General features: G+C 34.3%; 1 protein-coding gene across 2 annotated transcripts in view; it reads right to left on the bottom strand.

Annotated features, from left to right (window-relative positions):
• LOC109046835 (slit homolog 1 protein-like) overlaps positions 1-16,332 on the bottom strand; it is a 32,528-nt gene that overhangs the window by 6,068 nt on the left and 10,128 nt on the right. The window contains exons 5-15 of one of the 2 annotated variants that reach the window (XM_042749355.1): positions 7,048-7,119; positions 6,847-6,918; positions 6,664-6,735; positions 6,389-6,552; positions 4,971-5,115; positions 4,592-4,663; positions 4,303-4,374; positions 1,991-2,062; positions 1,698-1,841; positions 1,456-1,619; positions 54-80 (exon numbers count right to left, since the gene is read on the bottom strand). In XM_042749355.1, the coding sequence (XP_042605289.1) occupies positions 54-80; positions 1,456-1,619; positions 1,698-1,841; positions 1,991-2,062; positions 4,303-4,374; positions 4,592-4,663; positions 4,971-5,115; positions 6,389-6,552; positions 6,664-6,735; positions 6,847-6,918; positions 7,048-7,119 (1,076 nt within the window). The remainder of the gene's footprint in view (positions 1-53; positions 81-1,455; positions 1,620-1,697; positions 1,842-1,990; positions 2,063-4,302; positions 4,375-4,591; positions 4,664-4,970; positions 5,116-6,388; positions 6,553-6,663; positions 6,736-6,846; positions 6,919-7,047; positions 7,120-16,332) is intronic. The other variant, XM_042749356.1, reaches the window with a different exon arrangement.

Below are 16,332 nucleotides of genomic sequence, written 5' to 3'. Positions count from 1 at the left end.
GTAGTCATATACAAAACCAGGTTCAATGAGATACTTAGATATAAACAACTTACCTGGGATGTGGTACTGTTCCTTGGCTGCTATGCCAACACGTGCAAGAAAACAGAAAACACAGCTGCTATGGAAGTGTATATATACATGAAGCCAGCAAAGATCTAAATTTGAGACTTAAACTAGACAAATAAAGACTGAAACCAAAGATTTGCTTGAATATACTGGCATTTATACAACTGTTTCCTTGAATCTCATTGGTCAGTGATGTTTAGTCACGCTTTATGTAGGTTATGAATTAATGCCAGTAGGTGGCAGCATATACCTGACTATAAGTGAGTAAATGTCATTCATTCAACTGATTTAGTCAAAAACATTAAATCAGAAACAAAACAAGGCACTGTTTTATGGGTGAATCATTAAATTATTCACTTTTTTTTCAATAAAATTGATTAACTCAGGAACAAAATTAGTAATTGTCTATATGTTTACACTTAAGTATTTTTCAACTGATTTGTTGAACAACACTGATAAATTCGTGAAAGAAACAAGTGACTGCCTATATTAGTGAGTAATTTAATTATTCATCCAGTTAGTCAAGAAATACTGATTCATTCAGGTGCTAAACAAGAGACTGTCTTTATGAGCAAATCATTAAACCATTCAGTCACCGATTTGTTAAATAATACTGATAACTCATAAACTAAATGAGTGACTCTCTATATGAGTGAAGCCTTCTTTGTTCATAAACACTGATTCATTAATGGAACAAAACAAGTGACTCTTTATAAGCGAGTCATTAAATCGTTCACTTAACAGCACTGTTTTATTCAGGAACTACACAAATGAAACTACACAAAAACGTTTTGTTAAAAAAAAATCAGAATTTTTTGAATCGTTGAATCATTCGCACAAACGATTCGTTCAATAACACTGATTCATTCAGGAATGAAACAAATGACTGCCAATATCATTAAGTCACTGAATTATTAATTCAGCTGATTTGCACAAACACTGATTCATTCAGAAACTAAACAAGCAACTGTCTGAAAGAGCGAATCAATAAATAATTTATCCAAATGATTTGTTCAACATCAGATTCAATCAGGAATGAAACCAGTGACTCACTTTATGAGTAATTCATTAAATCATTCACTCAACCCATTTAGTCGAAGACACTGATTCATTCTCAACTGACTGTCTATGACTTGTTCAAAAACATTTGATTTATTCAGGAATTAAACAAGTGTCTGCCTTTATGAGCGAATCATTAAATCATTCACTCAACTGATTTGATTCATTCACCTACTAATGTGTTGCTTGGAGAAACAATTACTGACTGCGCAATTACCTGGAATTTCAAATAAACTTCCCAGTTAAACGTTATGTGTGTATTTTTAAATAAATAAATGCATGCATATTTTTATAATTTCTCTGTAATAACAGAGTGTTGGTGTATTCTACCTGAACAGCGGAACTTCTTGCTCTTGATCTGACTGATGCGTTTGTTGGCGAGTCGTCGAGGACTGGAGCATCGTGCGCCGCTGGTCTCAATCGGGTTGGAGCGCAAAAAGTCTGCCAGCCACTTCAAACCACAATCACAGACGAACGGGTTCTGAGCTAAGTGACTGAAAGAAAGCCAATAATAAAACGTTTTGATTACAGTAAGTGCCCATATCAACTGTTTGCTATGTAACGTCTCTTACAGAGTCTGGATGGATTTCAGCGGAGTAAATGTGCCTTTGGCTAGAGTCTGGATCTTATTGTCATACAGGGACAGCAGAGATAGGTTCTCAAGGTCCTGGAAGATGTTGACGCGAACACAGTGGATCTTATTGGCATTTAATAGTCTGAAAGAGAGAAAGACAGACAGCTCAGACATTACGATGACTGTCTGGATGATGCTGTTTCAGTGTGCTACTTTATTCACGGATCACAAAGTGACATTTTTCATATGTGGGTGGTAATTTTACATCGACATAGGCTTTTCTGTACTTACAGTAACTCTAATGCACTCAATCCGTCAAAAACACCTCGAGGCAGATCTGTAATCTTATTTCCATAAAGAACCCTGTAAAACAAAACACAATTATGAGATACAATGGTGCTGATAAACAGTTTCATTTGAACCAAGTCTGCAGGGCTTGGAAACATGCGGATTTCATAAAAATGTACCATTCTGACATACTGTAAGGTTACACATACATTTAAACACAAATGGGTTTTACTAGATTATTCTTACATTTTATGAATCTTTATAAATTTATGATTTCACATTTTATTATCTGAAGTCATAAGAGCACATCCCTAAGTCTCTGGTCTTTATTTATAACTTCCTTCTTCATTAGGACAAAGCACTTTTTATTGAATCAACTGAACCATTTCACAAAATCAGTATGATTTGAGATTTTCACAAATCAGCGACTAATAGAAACAAAACATTTTGGACATGTCCGACTTGTAATGAATCTGTTTAACAACTCACAGATTCCTTAAACACAAACTGATTTGGGAATGAATCGTTCAGACTGAGTTTGTGAACTGGTTTGACTAAAAGGATATGACTCAATAGAACAATTCATTCATGAATCAGTCATTACTAAATGAATGAATGAATATTAACACTATTGACTTCTTTGTTGAATTCTACATGAATTCCTCCTTCAATGAAATTAGCATCTCATTCATGAATTAATTTTTTGATGAATCAGTTCACAAGTCTGAATGTTTCATTCACAAATGAGATTGAATCTGTCCATGTGGTTCTCAAGTCAACACGGCAGTGAATCACAGAACCAAATCTTTTGCACATTATACAACTCAACAATTCTTTAATCTTATACTCTAATAATTGTTAATCACCTGTTCATTGAATTCTAGATATGCATTGTTTTATTCAACATAAGTAATGTTCGATTAATTAATGAATCAGCCTAAAGAATTGGATCATTTTAATGAATCAACTAAGCCAGTTTATAAAACCAGTCTGAGGAATTAATATACAAATTACAGATCTTTTTCTGTACATGTCAGATTTGTAATGAGTTGAATTAACAACTCAACAATTAACTGAACCAAGAACCAGTTTGTGAATGAATCATTTAGGCAGAGTCTCTGAACAATCGGTACTGATTCACTGAAAAGATTAGACTCAATATGTGATTCATTCATAAATCAGATATCTGTACTTTCTGAAATAGATAAATTAATGTATCAAAGTCTGATTCTTGAATGAATCACTACTGTATAAAATATTTAGTGACTGAACTGCTGAATCATTAATGCAACTGTTCAAAAGAGCCAGTTAGCAGTAATGAATCAAACTGACTAAATGTAAGTCTATGAGATTTTATCACCCGTTTTATCAAAAAAAAAAAAAAAAAAAAAAAAAAGACAATCTGGCATGAAGCAATGTTCCCGCTGAGCTGAATCGCATGCATCCCTCATGCAGTCAAATCATTTAAGACATGTATGCTAGAGACGGCTAGCGCTGCAGGCTAGACACACACTCATATATTTACACAAACCACACACTTTCACATCAGAGCCCTGCTGAGATTCTCCCAGAACAGATGTTTACAAAGAACTCTTTATGCTACATGATGCATAATTCAACACAGCTAATAACCGCGCACATATGAACATGTTGGAAATATACAAGCAATCATATGCAGATTAAATGATTATATATACTGTACGTGAGTGGTGTAAAATGCACAAAACATGAAGGCGTGTTGTTTACAGATTTGAATAAATGGATATGCAATTCTCAAAACAATAACATAATTAATTTAACAAGTAATAATAAAAATCATTCTTTGTGATTATATGTTTAATTTAGTATTCATGTGCAAAGCAATTGTTTATTGTGATTTTTATTATTAATACATGTATTTATTTTTTCATGTTGCTGTTGCTGGCTCTCGGCTCCTAAAATAAAGAAATCATTGAAAATATAATTTCCTGCTGTGGAAAAATATGTGTTTGCTCCAAACGCTGTTGGAAATCATTTCTTGTAGGTCGGTGTTGAATGAAGGAGCATTAGCAGTAATGTCTACATCAACATTTCTGTTGCAGAATGATTTTATTGTATGATGTCTGTGGGCTTTATGAGACCCTCTGCAGCATTTTTATGAGTTTATGACTTGGTCATTTCATATACCTCAGTTTTCTGATTTGCTTTATCAAAAACACACATTGGAAATATATTTATGATGTTTAAAGTTATTTTATTTCCCCATCCCTTTATTTTCTGGCATGTAACGTAAGATAGACACAGTAAGAGTGAATGAATTTTAAATGCACACTTACAGTGAGTTGAGTGAGCGCAGGCCTTGAAAAGCATCGGGGGCGATTTCAGATATTTGGTTATTACTCAAATCTCTGTGGAGTAAAAGAAAGAATAATGAAACGTGAAATATAATGGTGATAAATATAAAGAAAAGCAAACGCAGCAGATCCTGAATGAATTTGTTCCAATCATTCCTTAATTAACAATTACAAAACTGCATGTATAGTGATTCTCAAAAATGTATGTGGACTAATGAATCTGATTTATGTCAGAGTTCAAATTGTAGTTTATATAACTGTAATCACTCACATTCTGCGCAGTCTCTTGTAGGAGGCGAACGCTCCTGGAGGAACAGACTTTATACCGTTCTGCTCCAATCGTCTGAAAGACAGAAAACCAGAGAAGCGGTCAACTAAATGTCAAGGGTGGATGGTTAGCTCTACTAGCGTCTCCTTGGCTCCCTTATTATCATGGTTATTACTCTGTGAAGGGCACGACCTTTAGCACTTTAGTCAATGTCAAAGACAGCAAGCGGTCGATCGCACCAATGCGGGTCAAGAAAGGGTAAAACCCATCAGATGTGAAAGTGAAGAGTCAAGGGTAAATGTAAAGTGTACTTATTTTTCACAAGGGGTCAAAAACAATGTTAAAGTTGAGCTGATCTTAAATAAGTAAAAAACACACTCACATCTCAGTCATGCCTTCAGGCATGTTAGCTGGAATCGCCGTCAGACCTTTTCCTCTGCAGTCCACGATATTGTTCGTACATGTGCACATCGGTGGACAGGAACCAGACGCAAGACCACAGGGCTGAGGACTGGAATCAAAAACACCTCAGGAAAAGAAGGAAACATTATAGATATTAGTCTTAAGCATGCATTAAATTTTTCTAAAGTATGATACAGTACATAATGTTTCTTCAAATTTCTTCAAATCTGGGGACTTTGGAACAGTGTTTTTTTTTTGTCTGTTTGTTTTTTTTAGAAAACATTGTGAGAAACGTGCGAAAAAATTTAATTTCCCTCATATTTCAAATCATCGTGTAATCTGTTGTGTAAATGGCTTTTTTGCCACTGAATAAAATGGCCAAACTCTTTTGAGACTGAGATTTCACAGTTACATTATGTATAAATTACATAACTTTTGTGAATTTTTTTTAAATATATAAAATTACAGGTTAGTTAGAAATAATACACCATAATAATAATATTCTCTACCCTCCATGGCAAACAACACTCTTAAAAATAAAGGTGCTTAAAAGGTTCTTCACAGCGATGCCATAGAATAACCAATTTTGGTTCCACAAAGAACCATTCAGTTAATCTATTTCTTACCTTTTTATAGAACCTTCTTTCGCCACAAAGAACCTTTTGAGAAATGTGAAGATTCTTCAGATGTTTAAAGGTTCTTTATGGAACCATTTAGACAAAAACGTTTGTGAAGCACCTTTATTTTTAAGAGTGACATTTGAAAATACATGTTTAACAAACAGCAAAACTGATAACAAAATTATATGACTTTCACACAGTAAGTGTTGAAATGGTTTATTACTGTTTTACACTGCCTTGAGATTACAATAATAAAAATATAATAATATATTTAGGATGTATTTTCATAGTCTAAGTTTGGGGCTGTAACAAAATCAATTCCTAAGTTAAAAGTTATTCCTAAGTTATTCAGAAAATAGCAAAAAATAAATGATAAATTCCAGTTAAGATAAAACGTTTTCAAGGTACTGTTAACGTGTCCTTCATAGGATTTTAGTTTTAAAAATGTTTTTAATAAAAATTAACACCTTAAATGTAAAAGTTGAAGAAATTAAATGTGACTGTCATAGTATATCAAAAAAAGTGATATCTGTTTTTAAACATAATTTAATAAATGATAAAAAATGTGGTTCGTTTTTTTAAACACTTATATAATATCAATTAATACACAAAGAAACACAATGTGACCTTCATACTGTTTTTTGACAAAAATTGCATTTTTTTTTTTTTAATAAACGTTTAATTAAGTTTTTTTTTTTTTAAATGGTAGTAAAAATTAACACAAAAATAAAATCGAACAGCCAAAACTACAGCCCATATTCCAAGAGACCAGGTTTACCGGAGCATGTAAAGTCTTTCTTCTGCAGTTCGGCCAGGTTGAGGCCGTGTAGGTTGGGTGGTGCACTGCACTGAGTGTAAAGTCCCAGCGTCGCTCTCTGTCTGAGCCACTGAGACAGCCATGACAAATGACAGTCACACCGCAGACTGTTAGAGTGCAGCCGGCTAGGAAAACAAAAGCAGAAAACTGCTGAAAACACACTTTGCAAGCATCACTATTGTCAATTCTCATACTTCTGCGTGAGAAGAAATGCGGAAAAAGAGCTCTGGACTCACAAGGTACGTAACTTGGGCATGTGGTTAAAGCTGGAAATGGGGATGGTGCTGATATTGTTGTTGTTTAGTGTGCTATGGAGGAAAATTATAAAGAAGATATAATCTGAAATAACTGCAAATGAAAAATTTAAAAAAAAAAAAATCTAATTTTCTTTCTCCGTAGCACATAAAGTCAGTACATACAGGACCTCCAGGACTCTCATGGCCCGAAACACTCCGTCCTCAATGCAGCTGATGTGGTTCTTATCCAGCTGCCTGAGATCAACACAAATACAGTGGCACACAAGACATTTTGATCATTTAAAGGTTACATTTAAATCATTTTATTGGGGAACTTAAAAGAAACATTTATAGATAAATAAAGTTGTGTGAATTTTAACTCACAAGTTCTTGATGTCTGTGGCTCCTCTAAATGCTCTTCTTGGTATCATCTGGATGGCATTTTCACTTAAGTCCCTAATTAAAAGAGTTTGTAAAAGGTCTACTTGAATTAAATAAATAATTATTCATGCAAAATAGATCTGAAATGCAAGTTTAGGTTAGAAAACATCAACATACCCAAAAAATTTAAAATCACCAAGACAAGATTCAACTTTTATTGCTTTTTTATAGTTTGGGAGACCTGAAAATGTACCCTCAGTCCATCCAAGATGTAGATGAGTTTGTTTCTTCATCAGATTTGGAGAAATGTAGCATTGCATCATTTGCTTACCAATAGATCATCTTCAGTGAATGGGTGCCGTCAGAATGAGAGTCCAAACAGCTGATAAAAACATCACAATAATCTACAAGTAATCCACACAACTCCAGTCCATCAGTTAATGTCTTGTGAAGTGAAGAGCTGCTTGCTTGTTTGTGGAAACAGGTCCATCATTGGGATGTTTTACATTTCATACCATCACTTCTGGCCAAAATATGAGTCCAAAATCCATAATAATCTCCTTTTGTCCATCACATCAAAATACAACACACTTGTTTGGAACAGTTTTGGACAGTTTTCACTTGTAAACGATGCTTAATCTGGCAATATTTCATACCTAATTCAAACCAGAAGACGTTTTCACTGGAGGAAGCGATATTATAGATAGAGGACTCATGTTTTAGCTAGAAGCAATGGTTTTAAGTTAAAACATCTTTAATGATGGATTTGTTTCTTACAAACATGCAGTTTTTGGCTATTTAAGACATTAACTGATGGACTGGAATCGTGTGGATTACTTGTAGATTTATTGTGATGTTTTTATAAGCAGTCTGGACTCTCATTCTGACGGCACCCATTCACTACAGAGGATCCACTGGTGAGCAAGTGATGTAATGCTACATTTCTTCAAATATGATGAAGAAACCAACTCATCTCCAACATCTTCGGCGGCCTGAGGGTGAGGACATTTACTTATTTACTTTTGATTTATTTTGATTAACTATTCCTTTGGTAGCTTATATCTAGTCAATCTTGGCAAATCTAAACACAATTTGAGACATTCTTGAGATGTCAAAGTTGTTCTATTATGACTTTTAACCATTAAAAAGAATGCCTCTGCATGAATAATATTTCCAGTTTGGTAATGAAATGAGCGTGACACAATCCCACTGCCATAGTTTTGAAATGTATCTATATTTCATATCTAGTCATGCTTGGTGCTGTTCTGAAGGAAATTGACATTTAATAAAAGAACATCTGGATTCCTAAATGTCATTTCATCTGTTTTCTCTCCATGTGAAAGCCATCGGTGACCTTTTCCTAATGCATGTGATTTTTGCAGCAATTGCAAACTGTTGTTAAGGTCCCCGCAATTGGTTCAAGCTACAGTCGGCGTTTGATAGAGGCCTTTATGTTCCTTCAGGACGAACAAAGAGTTCAGCAAATTAAAGCTCATTTTCTTTGTTTAAGGAGTAAAATGCAGTTAAAAAGCTAAAAGCTAACAGCAGACGCTGAGCATTAGCTGTATCATTAGTGGCATTTGCTAAGGCACTATTTCCAGTAGAAGTCAGGTCACTGAGTCAGTACAATGAATCACACACATAATAAGAAATCTAATCAAGTGTGAAATGGAGTAAGAAAAGAGTGAGAAAATGCTGACAATACTTTTTGAAAAAAGTTTTGAAAAAAATGCTTTTCTAAACAAACACTAAGCAATCGGTTTTTCTATTACTAAGTATATAAATGAATACAAAACCTCCAGCTGTTTAACAATGAAATGTGAAAGTGGGTCTAAAATGGACTGTGCATTCAATTTCTTCTTGTTGTTTTTCAGTGCAAATATGGACAGACAGATCTTTTTCCCCTTACATACCAGAAACTGTTTATTAAAGTCTTTGATCTTAGTTTGCATCATTATTCATGGAATGCATATGTTATTTAATACATTCCACAGGTCATTTTTTCATTAATGTTTCATCTAATATACAGTACTGTGCAAAAGTCTTAGGCACATTAGTATTTTCACCCCAAAAAAGGGTTTTAAGCCAGTTATTTTTATCTTTTGCTGTAGTGTGTCAGTAGAAAATATCAGTTTACATTTCCAAACATTCATTTTGCCATTAATTTTAATAATAATCTAGTGAGATATTTGAATGCACAAGCAGTCTGACAACAGTCGGTGCTCCACATAGAGATCTGATCTCACCATCATCATCTGTCTGTGATTACATGAAGAAACAGATAAAACTGAGACAAACTAAATCCAGAAGAACTGTAGCATTGCTTTAAGACATTTTAAGAAACCTGCCTCCAAAGCTACAGTACTGTAAGAAGTTTTAGGCACTTGTGTAAATATGCTGTAAAGTAAGGATGCTTTCAAAAATATTGTCATAAATGGATTTTATTTATCAATTAGCTTCTATTAACTAAATCAAATCAATATTTGGTGTGACCAAACTTTGCATTTAAAACAGCTTTTGTCCAGGTACATTTGCACATTGTTTTTCAGGTAGATTTGCAGGAAGGTTCCTTCAAGCGTCTTGGAGATATGACCACAGTTCTTCTGGATTTAGTTTATCTCAGTTTCATCTGTTTCTTCATGTATTCACAAACAGATTTGATGATGGTAAGATCAGATCTCCATGTGGAGCAGCGGCTGCTGTCAGACTGCTTGTGCATTCAAAAATCTCACTAGATTATTATTAAAATGAATGGCAAAATGAATGTTTGGAAATATAAACTGATATTTTCTACTGACACACTACAGCAAAAGATAGAAATAACTGGCCGAACACCATTCTTTGGGGTGAAAATACTAACGTGCCCACTTTTGCACATTAGTGTATGTAGTAAATGTTATATTAGTTAAGCATCATGATATCATATTTCAATTAAGAAAATGCTCACAAAAATATTGTTTTACACATATAAGATGCATTATTTATTATAAAATAATACAGTTGTATGAAGTAAAATGCACCAAATTGCTCATTTATTTCTGCTCTAGAGAGCAATCAGATTCCATTGCCTGTCATTCCCACGTGTTATTTTCTACTTAACAGCTTATTACCTGCGAATGCTGGTCACTGGTTACAGGTCCACTCAGGTAATTATCTGAGAAAAAGGCCCCAATAATCTCACGTATTAATGCACCAAAGTCAGAGATATAAATATGAACTCAACATTTCTCATTGGATTCAGGAGTGAAGTTGCTCTCCATTTGTACTTTATGTATCAAATGCATCCTCAGAGCAACAAAACTTTCCTCTGGGTTAGATAAGTGTTCCGTTGAGTTCAACTGGCTGGGTAAAATGCCAGCATTTTCTAAACATTGTTTTCTAAACAAATTTGGGTTACAGTGAGACACTTACAATACAAGTGAATAAGGCCGATCTGTTCATGTCAAAATATTGTTTCAGTATCATAACCAAAATATATAAACAATATGGGTGAACACAACTTTAGCATGGAAATATGGTTCACTAACCTTTTCTGTGTAAACTTATATTACATTTTACAACTTTGTTGCCATGGCAGCTCTAAAATGACTGTAAAAATTACTAGATCGACTTTAAAGCTCAAATAATCAAGAAGTTTTAACATACTAGTTAATGAAAGTTTCACATTTTTTTCTCCTCCAAGAATTAGCCTCATTCCCTTCCATTGTTCCTTCCAAGTTCCTCCCCACAACCTTGATATTTGCTTTGCTTATAACAAACATTGAATGAGTCTAATTTATTTTTGTGTTGTCATTTTTGTTTAACTTGTACTGAACCCTCAATATATACAGAACTCAAATGCAAGAAGAATCATGATAATGCAATGCAGGTTTCCAGTATTTACATGCAACACAGTCATTTCTTAATCACATTAAAGTGATTTAAACATATTCTGACTTGGCAATCAGATTCATCTTTAAGAAAAACTAAGGGAAACCAGAAAACATCCTCCTAAACTCTGGGAAGAAAAGCCTCCAGTGCTCTAAGTGTGAGTGCAGGGTTTCCTGGTAACCCCCTTTAATCAAAGCTGTTTTCCAAGGATGTTCAGTTTGCATTCGCTGCGGTCCCAACCTGGCTGACATCCAGAGGTGAAGGCAAACAGTACGGCTACTAAGACGGCTCAACCTCTGCAAATATCACACTCCAAATGTTTTATTTGAAAACCCTTGAAAGAGGGCAAGAAGAAGAGGACAATAGAGGCCTGAGTGGGAAAAATGAGCAACAAGTTGTGGGATCTGAGAGACTGCGACTATCCACACTGGTTTCCTTTTGTTAGTCATCGTCTTTCTTACATTCGTCTTTTTGTGTTTGATGTACTGTTTGCTAAGGGATATTAAATGTTAGCACAGGCAAAACTAATTCATCAGAGCTCAAACAGAGTGAAGAAACAGTAAATAGAGAGAAAATGACTAAAAGACTGAAGAGAATGGGGGGGGGGGTCACAAAAAAATTGTGTCACTGCACTTTTTAAATTGTTACACATATTGTATATAACCAAAGCTACAGAGCTTTAAATTTCTTAATTGCGATTTTTTTAATAAGCTTATGTTCTGTAAGATAAACACTCAGAGCAACAGCTTAGCATATCGCTAGATGATTAGCATTCTAACCTAAGGCCCAATCCCATTTCTACCCCTTAGCACTTCCCCTTTCCCCTACCCCTCCGTTTGCCGTTTTCAGGTGAAGGGGTAGGAGTGTCTTGATTCTCTTTTGGTTGGAGGGTTAGGGGGAAGGGGAAGGGCCAGATAGCCCTTCAAACAAAGATTTTTCAGGACCACACTTCAAACGAAGGGGTATTAATTATCTCAGGGTGAACTGGCAACAGTAGCAACATGGCTGCCCGAGCGAACAAAAAGACACATAAATGTAAGCATTTTTGGCATTAATAAAGATTTTAATGAAAAGTAATCATTTGTTATATATGTTACATTCAATGGTGAGTTCATATTTATGGTCATGATATTCAAAGAGTTGTTTGCCAAAAATCACTGAAGTTTGCTACCGTTATATCATTAAAGACTGCACGATAGTGCCACAACATACATGTTCATGTCTGATCAGGGTGATAACCACCATAGACATTGAGGGGGCTAGTCCCCCCAATAATTAGAAATCGCTAAACCTTTTTCTCAAATAATGCCATAGAGAGAGAGAGATATGGAAGCGGGTCTGTGCATCTCTCTGTACAATAAGTGAGTTTACTTCTAAAACAGTGATTTTATCCTCTCGTTGCTGGAAAATATAATGTAGCGATTCAGTATTTAAACTGTTATTAATAAAAGTCATGGGGCAGCATTGACAAGTTTCTTTGCTTCTGGATGTGTGAGCTGCGCAATCTCCAATATATGTATGTGTTTGTGTGTGTGTCAGTAAGCAGAGAATTAATATAGAACGGTAAGGCTCTAATGCACATCAGCACACCAGTATAGGTGTGTTTATTTTAGGAGCTAGATGACGTATGATGATGTGTAACGGTATAGCAGTGGTGTCCCAATCCTTAGGGAAATATTTTCACCCCTACCGGGGAAGGGGAATGGGGTATAAAATAGAATTAGGACTCGGCCTAAGTGTCTTCAAGGTACTTACAGAAATATGAACTCTACACCTGCATTAATTTTCAATAATTCTATAGACTTTCATAAATAATTCCACATGTCACCACTTGCGCTACAACTAGACAAACGTCTAACTCAAGCACATTTTGTGTGACCAGCCAGTAAACTGTAAGAAGTGGTTCGTTGTGCCATTACTGACATATTTTTTTCAAGAAAATCTTCCAAAGAAAAGTTCTTGAAAGTACATGAAAATTGGCTCTGCACTGTAAAATGACCATTTTGTTACCATGTAGAAGAATCATTCAGTGCAATGACTCCTTTAAGACCTTTTTTAGACATTTTTAAAGTAACAGATCTTTGCAAGTTGTAAAGTGTGAAACTCATAACATTAGCATAACATTCACTGCTAGCACTACAAAACACTTCAACCAACCTTTAGGAACACACGTAATTGTTGCATCTGCTCACATGGAGTTGGTCATTAGTATGTTGCTAAGCAACAACAAAAAAAAAAAAACTCAAACTTGTCTTGTTTTCAGGGATGTATATGATGCTAATTTTGGTTAAAAATAACTTAAAAATAACTCAATTCACTCAATTTCCAAATATAAAATAATAATAATAAATATAATATATATATAATAATATATTACTAATGAAATAACAGGCCTTTTAAGTATGCTTGAAGAGAGACACTTTCGTGACTATGTTAGTAAACACATTTAAGGAAAAATGTCCTTCATAAAAATTTCTAATTAAATGTTTTACTTTAAAAGTACATTTTAAATCATCATGTTTTAATAATTTGTCATGTTTTGAAGTGTACTTATTTTGATGTGTTGACGAACATACTAAAGCACATGTAAAGTACTTGGTTATAATGCTACAATATTACATTTAAAGTTAATGCATTTTACATTTACCAAATAACAACATCATTACAAATGTGTAATTAAAAATATATTTAAATACACAAATTTCACAAGTTTCAATAGAACTTACATTAAAGTATATTTTCGTTTAGATTAAAAGCTTGAATGAAAAGCTTTGAATGTCATATTAGATCATAAGATAATAAAAGCATGAGATAATAATGCAATTACTGTACATAAAAACTACCTAAAATACTACAATACATTTATATTTAATTGAAGTTAAAATGCAAAGTGTCTGAAAATATTACATTCATTTCACACTTAAACATATATTTTTAAAGTATATTATTTACATATAAATTACTCTTTTAAAGGTGCTGTATGTAGGATTGACACAGAGTGGTTGAACTAGGTATTGCAGTCCAAATTCAAAATATTGGCAAACACGCAGTTTGCCAGATTGACGACACAAACAGGAACGAGCACACTTGATGATGAATGAAATGAAATACGCTGTGTTTTCCACCAACTGGCAACCCAGGGGGTCGAAATACAATCGGGTAAACTGGCAGTGGGCGGGTTTCACAAACCAAAACAAAGATTGGCATTCCGGCTTTGAACGCACATTTTCAAAGGAGAATAACTGACTGTAGCATTGTTTTACAGATCAACAAGTATGTTAACTTAGCATGTTTCTTAAATATCTGCAAACATATTATGGTATTTTAATGCTTTTGTAGAGTCAAAATCTTACATACAGCACCTTTAAATAGTATGTTAAAGTTAACTTTTTCACAAGTTGATTCCAACTGAGTTCGGTATTACCATGTTTGCTAAGCTAACAATGGTATCCACTAACGAACACAAAATCATAAACATAGCACACAAAAATATTGCTAAAAACAGTCAACTACTTTTTATCAATACATAAATATACTGAAAGAGCTATAACTATATTTATAATGGACATTTTCCCGCATTATCATCCGCTATCTTGTATTTTTGTTGGACTGAGCTTGTTGCAATACATTTATGGGATTTTCTTACTTACAAAGAATGGTGATATTTATGATTTTTTTCCTAAATGTGATTTCTTAGAACACATTGGTTCCTACGATTCAGAACAGACTCTGCATTAAGAGAGCACTTATAGTCCATAAAATGCTATCTTTAAAGGTAGCTGTCTTTGTTTTGGAACAAAGCTATTCATGCTACAGTATCCTGTAAAATGAAGTCAATTTCTGAATGTTGCTGGAGAGAAGAGACAGAAATAGCATGAATGCTGAATAATAATTAGTCTTTTCTGTCATTGGTTCGTAACATACACATTCTTAGCTAAGTTCTCAACCGGTTAGAGCAAATGAAGATTTTGCTACCCACAGTGACAGAGTTGAGGAAAAATCTACATGCCAATCATAATTAGCAATCACCTCTCTTATTTCTTCTCTTAATTAAAAGTGTAAATTCAGTGTGCATGGAGAACGCCACCATGGTGCCAATTAACAAAGCTAGCCTAATGAATCTTTGAGTATTAGGAGACTATTACTTGTTTTAATGAACTAGATCTTGCTTTGTTTAATTGTACGCCACAAAATTCAAACAAAGAGCAAGAATGGAACCCACATTATCCACATGACCCACATTATCATAAACCAATATTCCTGAGGTTACCAAAACTAGTGTCTCTGAAGGAAAAAGACCTTATGAATTTCATTTATAATAGCAGGCATCTTTCCCTAAAGGCATGTGTGGGTGGTAGGGGGTGTTCGCAGGCAGATTGACTGAACGCACCACATCCATATGGCAACTCCCTAGTGAGACAACGCGCGAAATGGCATGAACAAACAACCAAATAACAAGCAAACACAGCTGTCCTTAACTATTTGTTCGCACCCATTATGCCTCTTTCCATACTCCCACACATTCCTACATAGTTTCCTTTTTGACCCACTAACCCAGACAGTGCAGACTTTACCAACTGTATCTGTATTCAATGATAAAAACTCTTTGACTAACCACAGCTAACTAACTTAAGCTCTTATACACACATGGATGTCCAGGTAGACACTACACACGCACATGAAAGGTGTATTGATGTGAATTCATTGGTAGAAGCTAGGCAAATTAGCCATATGCTAATGTTTATTGTCATATTGTCAATATATTTATGAAAAAATAGCTATAAAGATGTATATAAACTGTAATTAGCATGCAATTAAGTGTCTGAAAAGATATTCAGTTTGCAAGAATGTAATGTTAATTCAATAATTAGTGCTTTTTTTTAAAGTATCCTACAGTGTTTTTCTTTTTCAGAAAGGTTGATTCCAATTGTGTTTGTGAACATGTTAGCAAAGCTAATAATGGGATATGTGAATAAGCATAGCATAGTAAATGAAAACCACACAAAAATATAAAAAATATTTTCCCCAGATTGCCCCTGACAGTCCACAGTTTACCAACAATATATGTGACCCTGGACCACAAAACCAATCTTAATGAGTTAGTTCATCCAAAAATGAAAATTAGGCTGTTTTACTCACCCCCGAGGCATCCTAGGTGTATATGACTTGCTTCTTTCAGACAAATCCAGTCAGAGTTATATTAAAAATGGTCTTCGATCTTTCAAGCTCTATCATTGCAGTCAGCGGGTGTTGCATTGCTTCAGTCCAAAATATGTGAAATAAAAAGCGCCCATCAATAAAAAAAAAAGTGTCTCACATAGCTCCGGGGGGTGAACAAAGGCCTCCTGTAGTGAATTTATGCGTTTTTGTATGAAAAATATCCATATTCAAAACGTAGAAATCACTTTAATGTATCTT

The sequence above is a fragment of the Cyprinus carpio genome, chromosome B22 (genome assembly GCF_018340385.1).
Source record: "Cyprinus carpio isolate SPL01 chromosome B22, ASM1834038v1, whole genome shotgun sequence".
Taxonomy (NCBI): domain Eukaryota; kingdom Metazoa; phylum Chordata; class Actinopteri; order Cypriniformes; family Cyprinidae; genus Cyprinus; species Cyprinus carpio.
Note: the sequence above shows the minus strand (reverse complement) of the source record. Positions and strands in the feature narration are given on the sequence as shown.